The 13681-nt window shown below is 41.0% G+C and overlaps 1 protein-coding gene across 5 annotated transcripts in view; it reads right to left on the minus strand.

The window, feature by feature from the left end:
- Positions 1–2284: 2284 nt before the first annotated feature.
- KBTBD3 (kelch repeat and BTB domain containing 3) overlaps positions 2285–13681 on the minus strand; it is a 30751-nt gene continuing 19354 nt past the window's right edge. For 4 of the 5 annotated variants that reach the window (XM_032838376.1, XM_032838377.1, XM_032838375.1 and 1 more), the window contains 2 exons: positions 8573–8817; positions 2285–4175 (listed from right to left, as the gene is read on the minus strand). In XM_032838376.1, coding sequence (XP_032694267.1) covers positions 2573–4175; positions 8573–8793 — 1824 coding nt within the window. In that variant the 5' untranslated portion in view covers positions 8794–8817 and the 3' untranslated portion in view covers positions 2285–2572. The remainder of the gene's footprint in view (positions 4176–8572; positions 8818–13681) is intronic. The other variant, XM_032838378.1, reaches the window with a different exon arrangement.

Raw genomic sequence — 13681 nt, forward strand, 5'->3', positions numbered from 1 at the left:
ATTATTGGCTGAACAAGGATCATGAAGGAAAGCAGACTTTAGAGAAAAAAAAAAAAAAAAAGACTTGGGGAAGAGGCCATAGATAAAGGGATGTGTTGTTTCCTCTGACCTAACTTTACAGACAGGAATACAGCAGCTCTTTCTGGGGGTTCTGAGAATAACCTTGAAAGATCAGATACTTGCCTGTCGGAGATCCAGAATGGAGTCAGGCCAGAACGACAGGCATGGTTCTCGGACAGTAAAGCCAGGGATCGGCAAGATGAGAAGGTTATAACCAGTTCAGTCACTTACACGTGTGCGTGTGGCTGGGTTCCTCGAGGGTGCGGGACACAGACAACCATTTTTTCAATATGGCAGACAGATAATGAAAGTGCCACCTTTACAAGAAGATGTAAAATTGGAACAAGATCAGTCATTAATGGAGCCAAGCCCAGCCCAGCAGTCTGTGCTCTGATGCCAAGGATCAAAGTAAAAAAAAACAGTAAATAAAGGAAGAATTCAGGCGTTGATGACTAGACGGAGTACTTTTCTTGCTGTTAAAACTGACAAAGAGCATCCAGTTGTGGATGTAAAGGGATGGCAATGAGAAAAGCATGATTAACAAGTCAAGTGCAGCAACTGTAGAAAAAAACCTCGTGTGTTAGAAAGTGTATTAAATCAAATGCAGAGGGAGCTTCCTAGGCCTTGTTTCTAGAAACATTACCATGAACCAACAGCTAATGAGAAGATTGGCGGACATCAAGATGATCTAATAATGAAACAAGATCAGGAAGGGATTGTTTCGCCTTAGTTTTTCCTTTCTGGAAGAGATGAACAATTCCTAGAGTCAGTAATTAATATTTATTTTAAACATACTTTAATTATTTATATATGTTTAAGTTAACAGTTCAGTAAATCCAGGTAGGTCACCCACTGTGTTATGGTCTTTCCTAAATAATTTTTTCAAAGCCACAAGTATACATACAAAAGCCTACACACACACACACACACACACATACATACGGGAAAGGGCAGAGCCCACTTAGGAGGGACGGCCCACAATTCTACAGAATACTTTTTATGCAACAGCCATCTGATTAGGGACAGTCCAATTTTGGAAATGCATGATCATGTAGTCTAATATATATATATATATATATATATATATATATTTATATTTGAAGCTTATGATTGCATAAACTTATATGGCATAGTAGAAGGACCTTTATTTAGGTTTATTTCTACTTTTACAACCTAATATGGTTATATCTTTTTAAACTAATGAAAGAAACATACTCTCTTGCAACACAGAATCATCCTACCTGAGAACAAGGATGATTGATACTCTTTCTTTGTTTGGGTGAAAGATGATTAAGCATCTAAACAGATACAGCAGGTTGTGAATTTGAGCAACACCAAAAACCTAGTCATTTAAAAAAAATTAGAAAATAAATCACTGTGACTAATTTACATAAGTTGTAAACCAACACGGTGCTTTATAGTTGATATATATCATCAAAGGAAACTGATATGGTACTAATTTAAATGTTGAAATTTCTTACTGCAACTCAAATTTGAACATATAAAAAATTACGAAATTCAACATAAGGACACACTGATCTAGAGGCCAGATTTCCTCCGTCCTCAATTATGTTGGAACCTGGCAAGGATACAGAAAAAGTATTTGAGGACCACCATCTTGGAATCCAAGAACTTCACTCAGAAGTTATGATAGACTCAGATTGGTTGTAACTTAGAACTAATAATTAAATCAAGAATGTTAATTTACTGAGCCTGAGCCAGAAAATGAGAAAGATATGATACTGCTAGAAACTGAAACCAACGAACACTGAGAACTAATAGAATAAGCAATTTTAAAAGCATTTCAGTAACTGCCATTGACATTATGGCATTATAGCATGGTACATTATGCTTTTAATGAAGAATTGAATCATAAAAAAAGTCAAGCCATGTTGAGTGTACAGCTTAGAAGCCTAGGGAAATACACAGCATTTTAGAAAAGTTTACCTAACCCCCCCAAAAAAACAGAAAAAGGAAAAGGAAAAAAGGAAGGACTGAAAAGAAGCTAAGCCAGGATCAGAAAGGGTAGGAATTCAGCAACTCTTACTCCTGTAGTAACGGAGCAGGCTTCTTACCTCTTTCTAATTAAAATTTCACTTCATCTAATATAATGTGCAAATAATCCATTTTCACTACCTTAAGAGATTTTCCCTACCTAGATAGTACAAATCTGTGAACACTGATTTGTTCTTACTAGTCTTTTATGGATAAAGTACTCTAAAAATCAAGACAGCAACGCCTACGAGTTTTATTTACAGATGAGAATACTAAGTGTTCTGGATTCTCCAAGATTCAGTGATATTCAGTATAATGTTTGGTGAATGTATTTTGTCTTTGAAGTTTCTGGCAACTGCTAAGTCATATATGCTTCCATTCATAGTGATTCTCTAACAGACGGTACATTTTATTTTACTAAGAGGTAAAGGCCTTGTTACCAACTATTACGGTTAGCAGATTTACGGTAGGTTTCTACAACTGGAATAGTTTTAGAATGTCTAAGCACATGCTCCTTTCAGAAATGGTTAGAAAACCATGGGTCTCTGTATTTATTGAACTGAATCACCTGACAGTAAAATTCCGTTAAGGCTCTTGGCATCGGAGCGACTTCCTCCCACTCCGACCTGCTGCTGTGGTAGACTTGGACTTCATCTGTGATTTCATCCGGGGCGTAATCGCCACCCAAGATGTAAATTTTATCTTCAATCCCAACCGCGCCTGCGTTGAAGCCCGCACACTCAAAAGAGCCTTCCCCCTTCCAGACGCAAGTATCTGGACAAAAACTATACACCTTGTAGGTGGAAAGGTCACATATGTACAGTGTGCAGTTTACTGGGACAGCTTTGATCAGCGTTGCATGAAAAAACTGCCCGAACTCTGCTACTAGTTCAGACCACTGGTCAGTGGTCGCGTTGTATTTAAAAAAGCAGTCGAGGGACGGGTTAAAGGCATCTGTAATCTCTACCTCCGACCCAAGGACATAGATGACATTCTGGCATGCGCTGGCTTCGGGGTAAAATATGCCCCTGGGTAAGGGGCTAACAGACATCCATTCTCTGGAAAGAGGGTTGTAAGACTCAACGTCTAAGAGACTTTTAATGTCCTGAGACCCTCTGGTCTTTCCACCTATGACAAATAACCTGTCGAGAGCCAGAACTGACGTATGCATGGTTCTCGGGGTCTTCATAGTTGATACCAGGAAGAAATCGTTTTTAACCGGACAGTAGCACCAGGTTTGGTCGGTCGCGTCGTGGTAGGACTCTGCGATGTGAAGCCGCACGGTTCTGCAGCACGGCCCCTTGCAGCCCCCGGTGAGGAATATCTTCTCTCCGTAACTAGACAGACTAGACCCTGGCAGATCGATCAGGTGTGACTGTGGCAGTACTTTCCACGAGTCACTGTTGATGTTGTAGCAAAATGTGTATTGGTTGCCTCCGTTTTCCTCGGTTTTGTGCACAAAGATGTATTTCTCGGTGGTGGATGGCCGAGCGTCAGGGAAGAGTCCGCCAGAACCTTGCACACACTTCATGGCATCCATGACCATGTCAAAACAGTTCGTGCTTTTGAGTAAACACTCCTCGTTGAGCAGACAGTCTCGAAGCGTCTCCTCAGATAACTGATGTAATCGGACTTTTTTAATCAAATAAGGCAGATGCTTTTGCCTTGATTCTAGGTTATGTTTGGTCCAACTAAGGACAACCTTCAGGACGGTTTCTTCCTCGGGGACATTTAAGTCATCTGATTCCAGACATTTTTGCAGGACTCCAAAATTCATCTCTAAGAAATCACTGGATTTAAATAGCAAGGAAAAGTGGTTCTGTACAAAGTAGAGGGCGTGATCGAACAAGCGAGGGGAGCCATAGCTGTCTGATATAGATAGTAACTGTAGACAGTTGACAAGGTTAATGCTTTTTATTAAAAAGTCACTGCAAGCTTTGGCCAGGAAGGAGACTTGAAGAAATGAGGACAACTGGAAGAACATTTCCACATTCTCATCTGTTATCTGTGTTTTCCCAGTATAGGCGTAGTCAAGGAATGCCTTCACAGCTTTGGAGGACAGATTTGTGATGGTGACACTCCCACCGTCTCTCTCTCTCATGTTTACTTCAAACATAGCCCTGCAACAGTGAAGAACAGAGAAGAACACGTGGGAAGAGGTCATTCCGTGCTAGCTGTCAACTTACCTTCCAGACGCTTCCTTGACCCTTAGGTTGATTTAAAATATATTTCAGACATGTCAAGTTTATCTTTATGAATTATCTAGAAGAGTTGTATACCGCATTGTTTATCTTTAAGACCTAAACATAACTCCCATACTACAAAATACATACGTGATAGCCGAGCTGTTGCAACTCATCCAAAGAAGACTGTAAGAAGAGTCACATTTGGTAAACTAATTAGCTGCTCTTAAATATTATTCATAAAATTAGGGTAAAATCTCTCTAATGTTTCCTTTTTTTAATGAGTTAATTAGTATCAACTCTGCAGGTGATAACTAGGAGTACTTAACATATACAATGCTTCTGAGGTTAGGGTTTAAAAGTATCTTGCACAGTAATTTTCAGCTTGGCAGCAGTGAAAAAACATGGGGAAAGTGGAATGCTGTGAGGTATCACATGTCTCCAAGGAGTCTATGTGGGAAACCCACCACACGAGATATATTTAAATACACGCTGAAGGAGACACATTCCATGCAGCAGTTTAGGAACAAAAGGGAATGTGATTTCATGGAGCTAAACACCAACCCAAAAGGCTAAAAGTAAGTTTTCAAAGAGACAGCCACTGAGAGATGGAGGTGGTCCCCAGATTTAAGTTCTGAGTTCTTCTGAGCTGTAATTCATCTCCACCTGGCCAAGAGGATAGAGTCTAAGGAAGTGGGAACTTTAGGGGCTCAATTTAAGTGAAAATGTAACTTATTTGTAAGTGTTTGGGCAGGAAACGAAGACGTATTTTACTCTTGGTTTTCGTAGACCAATCTTGCCACCCATCCTTCTATTGACTTCATATCCAGCATGATTCATTTTTACACAGACCTGCTATGGCGGTTGTCAGTGGACAGCCAGCGGAGACTGAGATTAAAGAGAAAGAGCTAAAGAAAGAACTAAGGACCACCTGTAGCTGTACCTTTGCTAGGACTGGACTGACTGGTGTGGGTTCTGGTTTAATACTGGTTTGCGTCTATACCATTATTGTCCAGGGTACCTGTGTGAGCAGTGCCCCGAAGTGCTCAAGTACTCTGTGGGGAACCAGTTTAGTTCTTAAGAGTCTGTTCTAGAGGGTAAGCAAAGCTATTCAGGAAGCACTAGTATCCGACTGAGAAGTACGAGGAGCCCTCCAAGTACGGGAACACCCCTCAGGACAAGGAAGGATGACACTTGCCCACTAGGCTACTGGGTTCTTAATCCACAAGTGGGTATAGTTACACAAATTACGTACATGTTCTACATCATATACATATCTCAGTAATGTCAGCTGAGCAATATGAAACTGTGATGACAATTATATTGGATTATGAATACATGGATCATCAGTTTAGGATAATATTAAGAGCCAGACCTCTAGAATCTGGCTTCCTGGGTGGGTGTCTGGCCATTGTCACTTACAAGCTGTGTGACCTTGGTGGGGGGGGCTTCATTGTGCTTCCAGTTCCTCATCTGAAAATGGCGATACTTGTAGTGTCTGTTCTACTCAGTGTTTAGAGGCACCAGTGAGTTAATCAATGCAAAGTATTAGGTACTATCATCACTTTAGGAAAATGTTTTCTGTCAGATGCTGTACATTTTTAGTTTATCACCAGCTTCCACATTTTCTTTGAGAAGACACAAGTAAGGTCGTATTTCTGGACTTCCTCCTGTTCATCCTTAAGTATCCGGTTACCATCCATTTCAAATTTGCCATATTACCATAAAGTGGTTGTATAATATATGTGACTCCTCTTCAGTCTTCTGTGACTTTACATCTCATTTATAACTTTTATTTTCCAAAATCATCATAAAGTGCACTTCTCATGCATTGCACACTGCCCTATTGTTTTACATTCTTCCTCCCAGTACTTCAGTGAACTTGATAACACAAATACTATGAATTAGTGGCCTCATCACTCAAGAGTGTAAATTATAGAATTTCAGTCTTTGTTTCCATTTTAATATGAACTGGGTATTCCTTTAGTAAAATACTATATATAATAAAGGATCTAGGACATTATAACATGGACATTTGTGTTATGTCAAAGCAGGGAGAAGATTTTAATTGTTCTGTTCTTTTTTTTTTTTAAGATTTTTATTTATTTATTTGACAGGCAGAGATCACAAGCAGGCAGAGAGGCAGCCAGAGAGAGAGGAGGAAGCAGGCTCCCCACTGAGCAGAGAGCCCGATGCGAGGCTCGATCCCAGGACCCTGGGATCATGACCTGAGCCGAAGGCAGAGGCTTTAACCCACTGAGCCACCCAGGCGCCCCTAATTGTTTTAATAGGAGTTTTAAAAAATTTAAAGCAGATCCATAATAGTTAGGAGTAGGATGAACAAAATATTGTGCAAAATTATGTGCAGATACATTTAATAAATAAACTCTACATGAAGACTAGAGGCCTGCAATCCAAATGCTCACAGGAACTTCTTATTTCATTAACATGATAGGGAAATCAACCTGGGTGTTTGCACCAGATTACGTCCATTTTTTGCTAGGTTTGGAAATAACAGTAATCATAGCATCTAGTGTTAGTTGAAAGTAGTGGACAGGTTCCTAAACAGTACATATACATTATTTCATTTAACACTCATAATGACTTGGTAAGTTAGGTTCTTATTTATTATCTTAATTTTTACAAATAAGGAACCCGAGACTTGAAGAAATTAAGTCACTTGTTTAAGGTCATGTCTGATAAGTGACAGAACCAGGATTTAGATTTAGGGCCTGTGTATTAAGAGGCCAGGTACTTAACCGTTAGAGCACCCAGCTTCCTGTCGGGAGGAGGTGGCAGAAGATGGGGGAGCAGAATGGAGCTACTAGGAAGAAAACCTGGAATGGAACAGAACTGGGGAGAAACTGGTAGTACCACCGAGGCAGAGCACAGTGACAGTGAGGGGCCCAGTGGAGTTCAAAGAACAGCTTAGGTTACCAGAGAGAAGACATGAAAAGAACAGAGAAAGAACTAGTGTCTGGGTGGGGAGAAGGTGTCGCCTCCATGTCCCCGGTGATGTGGGACGCAGCACTGAGCCACTGCTCCCCACTCAAGCAGGAAAACCCCCAGGCACGGGAGTTCAGCGAGCAGTGACTATCAGTAACACTTCTGCTGATTCCCTCCAGAGCAACAGGGGTGAGGTCTAATCAGATGCTGGTGGCAAAGGAGCAGTTTTAATTAAGGATTAAAATCAGTATAAGTTACCTTGCACCTAGTGTATTTGTATTTTAAATCTTACTCTGTTTTTATAAATTTTATTTACTAGAGATTTAAGTCCTGCTTATTTTGAATAAAAATTGTTTCTATAATGGAACATAATGCAAATACTGTAATTAGGATTAAATTTATTGCAGTGAGACTGGGAGGGCTGAGGCCAGGATGTCACCAGGAGAGGTTCATGCATCTGACCAAGAGGACTCACAGGCCGGTATGACCTTGATATGGTTGCCACGGTACTGAGGTCCTGCGTCTGGCACTTACCCTTGCAGAATCAGAAACCCGCTGTCACCACAGGGGGTTCGAACAGTGTCATGACTAGGACATTCCCTGTAGGATGATCTATGGGGGAACCAAGTTCTATTCAAAAGGTTGCCTGGAATCAGAACAAGTTGGGAGTTCTCCAGAAATGCTTCTGGAGGTACGTTTCCCATATAGGACTCTCTTTGTTAAAGAGAGAAGAAATCTTGAAATCCTCTGTGTGAGTCCTTCTCCCTTGTTTAGCGCACGGATACATGACTAAACTCAGTTCTCCTCTCAAATTCATTTCCTTTGAATTATACTTCCATTTTTTAATCCATTTGTCCTCTCCTTTTTTTCTAAACAACACAGTGCAAGAACTCCCCCAAACAAAACTGGCTCTAGATCAAAACAATTTTTTTTCCAAGGGACCAGTGGTCCATACAACCTCAGGAAATGCTGACCTGGGAAGACCTGAACTATTAAAAAAGGTAGTCTTAGGGCACCTGGGTGGCTCAGTCATTGGGCATCTGCCTTCAGCTTGGGTCTTGGTCCTGGGGACCTGGGATCGAGGCCAGAGTTGGACTCCCTGCTCGGTGGGAGGCCTGCTTCTTCCTCTCCCACTCCCTCTGCTGTGTTCCCTCCGTCCCTCTCTCTCTCTCTCTCTCTCTCTTTCAAATAAATAATAAAAAATCTTTAAAAAAAAAGGTAGTCTTAAATTTTCATATTAAAAATTCACTAGTTAATCTAGGTTCAAATTAGTTTTTATTTTAAGAATTAAAAATTACCATTCCGTGCTCCTGTAGGGGAGAAATTCAGTAGTTATGAAACATAACTTAATAACACAAAATCTGAGGCACACACAAAAGGCGAAGTACCTGAAAAAGTCACTGCACGCTGCTAAGACACAGCGATGACATGGGATTATTTCATCTTTCATGATTATTTCGAAATCATAAAAGACATTTTGTTCTCTAAAATTCTGCAGTACACTTAAGATTTTCTGTCCATGATCTTCAGATACAAGGAAGTTGTTTTTCTTCTCAGGTGGAAGTCCGTTACGTGAGTGTCGTTGATTGAAATGATATGAATTATCCATAGCCAATTCCTTTTGTTCTTAGAACTGGAATGGAAGAGAAAAATCATTGTTGTGGTGAGTCCGGATGACATTTCAGATCCAAAGTCTGTTCAGTGTCATTTATACTGAGAACAACTGTTAACATAGTAAACTTGTTCTAAACATTTGTTTTCAGGACATTTAATAATAAATTTCTTTTGAATTTTTGTAAATATTGAGATTCCTGGAATAGAAAGTACTATCAGATGGAAGGATACAGTTCAGGGCTATATAATTGTGTCAAATAGCACAATTTTAAAATTGTATGTGTAGCACACATAGGCTCTTACTACATGACTAGTCTTGTTATATGTAAGAGGTATTATTTACCCCGTAGTTATCACATGGCTGTATACCCAACACATCCCTGTCCCCTCCCATCCATTTTCTTCTTGCAGCAAAGAAAATGTTAAAATACTGATCTTGAAGCACAGATATATGCCTTCTGGGGTTCAGCTTTTCAGAGATAAACACCAAAAAGGACCAGAGTGTTAGACTGTATTAACTAGTTATGGCCTTTAGTAAGGAAAGAAAGGCAAACATCGGTCCAAGTTGGCCTATATGGTTGCCTTTTATTTCTTTTCCTTGTCTGATTGCTTGTGGCTAGGACTTCCAGTACTACATTGAATCAGAGTGGTAAGACGGGACCTCCTTGTTTTATTCCTGACCTTAAAAAGTTCTCCATTTTTCCCCATTTAGGATGATACTAGCTGTGGGTTTTCATATATGGCCTTTATTATATGGAGGTATGTTCCCTCTAAACCTATTTTGTTGAGGGTTTTTATCATGACTGGATGTTGAACTTTGTCAAATGCTTTTTTCTGCATCTATTAAAGTGATCATATGGTTCTTATCTTCTCTTACTGATGTGATGTATGACGTTGACTGGTTTGTGAATATTGAACCACCCTGGCAACTCAGGGATAAATCCCTCTTGATCATGGTGAGTGAATTTCCTAATGTATTGTTGAATTTGGCATGTTACTATTTTATCGAGATTTTTGCTTCTATTTTCATCAGGGATATTGACCTGTAGTTCTCTTTTTTAGTGGACTCTTTATCCTGTTTTGGTATGAGGGTAATGCTGGCCTCATAGAGTGAATTTAGAAGTTTTCCTTCCTTTTCTATTTCTTTTGGAATAGTTTGATAAGACAGGCATTAACTCTTCTTTAAATGTTCAGTAAAATTACTCTGTGAAGCCAATCTTGTCCTGTACTTCTGTTTGTTGGGAGTTTTTTGATTACTGATTCAGTCTATTTGCTTTGGTCTGTTCAAGTTTCCTATTTCTTCCTGTATCAGTTTTGGTAATTTATATGTTTCTAGGAATTTATCCATTTCTTCCAGGTTGCCCAGTTTGGTGGCATAGTTTATCATTAAAATTCTCTTACAATTGTTTGTCTTTCTGTGGTGTTGGTTATTTCTCCCCTCTCATTTGTGATTTTGTTTGAGTCCTTTCTCTCGCTCTCTCTCTCTCTCTTAAGCCAAACTGTCCTATTTGAAAGCATGACAGAAAACAGCATAACTTTATTTAGAAAGGCCTTTTAAACATCAGATCAGAAATCCAAGATAGTTTAAGTCCAGATCATTGTGACTTTCCCAAATTCAGTTCTATGCACACAACTTTACCCCACCAAAAAGCAAGGAGGTGGGAAACAGAAAGGGAAAGAAGATTGGGAACTAAGGAAGCCAGAGAAAGAGGGAACCTTGATTCTCTTAGTATGTTTTTATTCTGGTTATCTATTGCTTTGTAAATCACCAGCAAACTTAGTAGCTTGTGAGAACAATTTACTCTCTCTCATGGTTCTGTGGGTTTAGCTGGAGCTTCTTGCTTGAGGCTTTCATACACTTAGAATCAGGTGGCAGCTCTGGCTGAAGTCATTTGAAAGCCTGACTAGGCTCCAGGTCCAATATGGTTCCTTTTCTCACATTTCCGATGCTTCAAATGGGATGCCTAGAACAGACAGGTCTCTGTCTGTCTTTGTGTGTGTCTCTCTCAATGCACTCTTTCCGTGTGGGCTAGCTTACACTTCCTCGCAACATGGCGGTCTCGAGGTAGTTGGACTTCTTTCAAGCCCAGGTGGAAGCTATACACAGAGAAGTAGTCTGAATGGTCCCAGAGCATCAGTTAAAGCTCTAGTCTGGGACTGAGACCATCTACTGCCATGTTGTCCAATACAGTAATCATGCGCCATGTATTGCTTTTTAAATTTAAATCATCTGATGAAATTAAATTAAAAATTTGGTTCTTTGGTTGCTCTGACCATATTTTAAGTAATCAGTAGCCACATGTAGTGTGATGGTTACTTTTATGTGTCAGCATGACTGAGCCAGGGAGTGCCCCGGTACGTAGCTAGGCATTATTTTTGGGGGTGTCTGTGAGGGCATTTGTGGATGCGATTACCATTTGAAGTGGGAAACTCAGTAAAGCAGAGTGCCCTCGCTCATGTGATTGGCACTCATCCATTCCTTTTGAAAGCCAGACAGAACACAAGGCCAAGTAAGAAAGGATTCTTTCTGTCTGCTGCACTGCGTTGGAGTTGGGGCGTTGGGCTTCTCCTGCCTTTGGACTGAGACTGAGGACTGTCCCTGTCCCACTGGCTCTTGCCAGCTCTCCTGGAGGCATGCCGGCTGCGGATCTCAGGGTTTCTCAGACCCCGTGATCACAGAAGCCAGCTTCCTAGTGTCAATCTGTCTGTCTGTCCATCTCTCCAGCTGGTTCTGTTTGTCTGGAGAACTGCATTGTCACATACGGCAGCTATTACATTGTTCAGCAGAAATCTGAAATATTTTCATCATCACAGGAAGATCCACTGGACGGCTGCTGTACTGTGGGAAGGCCAGCGCGTACACACGTGCATGGGAGGGACAGCGAGCGCGTACAAGTGGGGGAGGGTAATAGGATGTGACTGGCAGAGTTCCTGGAAAAACAAGTTCCCAGCAGGGATTCTGTGAGCAGCGTTCTAAAGCAGCTGTAAGGAGGGAGACATAATGAGAGTGGGTGTCATGAAGGGAGAGAGATAATGAGAGGCTTGGGGGCAGTTTCGAAGAAAAGGAAGGCAGAAAAGAGTTGCACTAGTCAGAGTTCTCTGGAGAAACAGAACCAGTGAACCAATAGGCTACAAGCCTATTGTTTTTGTGTACAGAGGTGTACACACACACACATACTGGTACATATAGTTTGTGTGTGTGTGTGTCTATAAAAAATAAGGAATTGGAAAAAAAATAAGGAATTGATTCACAAAATTATGGAGGTCCCAAGATCTGTGGTTGGCAAGCGGAGACCAAGGATAGTCTAAAAGCTGACAGCCTGGAAACCTGGAAACAGATGATTTTTTAATTTGAGTCCAAAGGCAGGAAATGGTTTTTCTCAACTCAGCACTCAGATAAGTTTCCTCTTAGCAGTTATGTCCTATCCAGGTCTTCAACTGATTGGGTGAGGCCCACCTTCATTAGGGAGGACAACCTGCTTCACTCAGTCCATCTAGAAACATCCTTTAGAAACACAGCGAATAATGTTTGACCAAATGTCTGGGAACCCTGTGTTCCAGTTCAGTTGATACAATACATTAATCACCACAACACTATAAATCTTTACTTAAGAATGTTGTTAATGTGTGACCTAAGGCAGAAAATATTTAAGGCCAAAGAGTGAGGTACACAGATAATTACATACAGCTGCCATCCCAAGAGTCATTCGTCACCTCACAAGGCATGCCTCTTAAGTCACTTGTAAAACTCTGTTTTTAAAAGTATGGATGTTTTTCCCTCCTTTTCTAGTAACTACAAATCATCCACCTTCCCAGGGGAATGATGTCATGTGAGGGAGCGGGACGAGCAGGGCTTCGGGATCGGACACACGGCTCCACTGCTGCTCCAGCACTTTACTTGGGATATAGTTGAGGCAAGGAGCTCATAGTCTTCGATTCTCATTTTTTTTCTTCTACTAAACATTTAACGTAAAAGCCAAGGAAACCTTTTAACTGACACTGATCAGGAGGTTTACGTGCCTAATAAGCTGGTGAGGGAAGCAGCAGACTCTAAGAGCTCCTAAGGCATAAGAGAAAAGTCGAGCACAAGCGGTGTCACTGTGACATAGTTCATCTGGAGTGCCAGGACCAGGGGGTCAGGGGAGAGAAAGACACGCTGGTTGAGACCTGAGCCAGCCTCTTGCACTGACTCCAGAATGCTGGAAAGGAATATTTAAGGGGAGAGACCAGGGAGCATGTACAGTACACAAAACGGTACACAGAGCAGATAAGCAGCCTCATCTAGACTAGACAGACAGACATGACGTAATGCTGTGCGAAGAGTCAGAGCATTTTCTCAAGCACACAAACCAAGCGTATCTCCTGGGCTGTTTCTCCAGTCTGGCCGTGGGCTGGAGCGCTGTCATCTGTAGCAGCAATGCAGGGTCTCCCCACGGCTGCCTCAGAGGACCACAGGAGTGGCGGGGACACTCAGCGCACACAGCCTGCACAACCTTTCGGAACTGCTCTAAAGCCTCATCCGTTTAGAAATGTACTAAATGACTCTGGCAGAGGAACTTAGATGTAGATGGAAAGATACCTTTCTCTCCTACAATCGTAGACTCTTCTTGGTTTTCAGAAGTTCAGAGTTTGGGATTATTGGTGCTGACAAGGCTCTGTGATCCCCATAGGACAATATAAAGCAGAAATTACTATCTTGGCCTCCAAGCCATTTAATCAAGGAGAGAAAGAGGAGAGGACATGGCTAGATGCTGAAAACTCATTCCACAACACTTTTGTTCTGTATCTGATTATGTATGTGTGTGTGTGTGCTGTACATACAAATTTAATTTTAATTTTAAAACATATCTTTTATTGGGCATTAAAAAATCTCTATTTTTCAA

Source organism: Lontra canadensis, unplaced genomic scaffold (assembly GCF_010015895.1).
Source record: "Lontra canadensis isolate GAN:19392208 unplaced genomic scaffold, GSC_riverotter_1.0 scaffold104, whole genome shotgun sequence".
NCBI lineage: Eukaryota > Metazoa > Chordata > Mammalia > Carnivora > Mustelidae > Lontra > Lontra canadensis.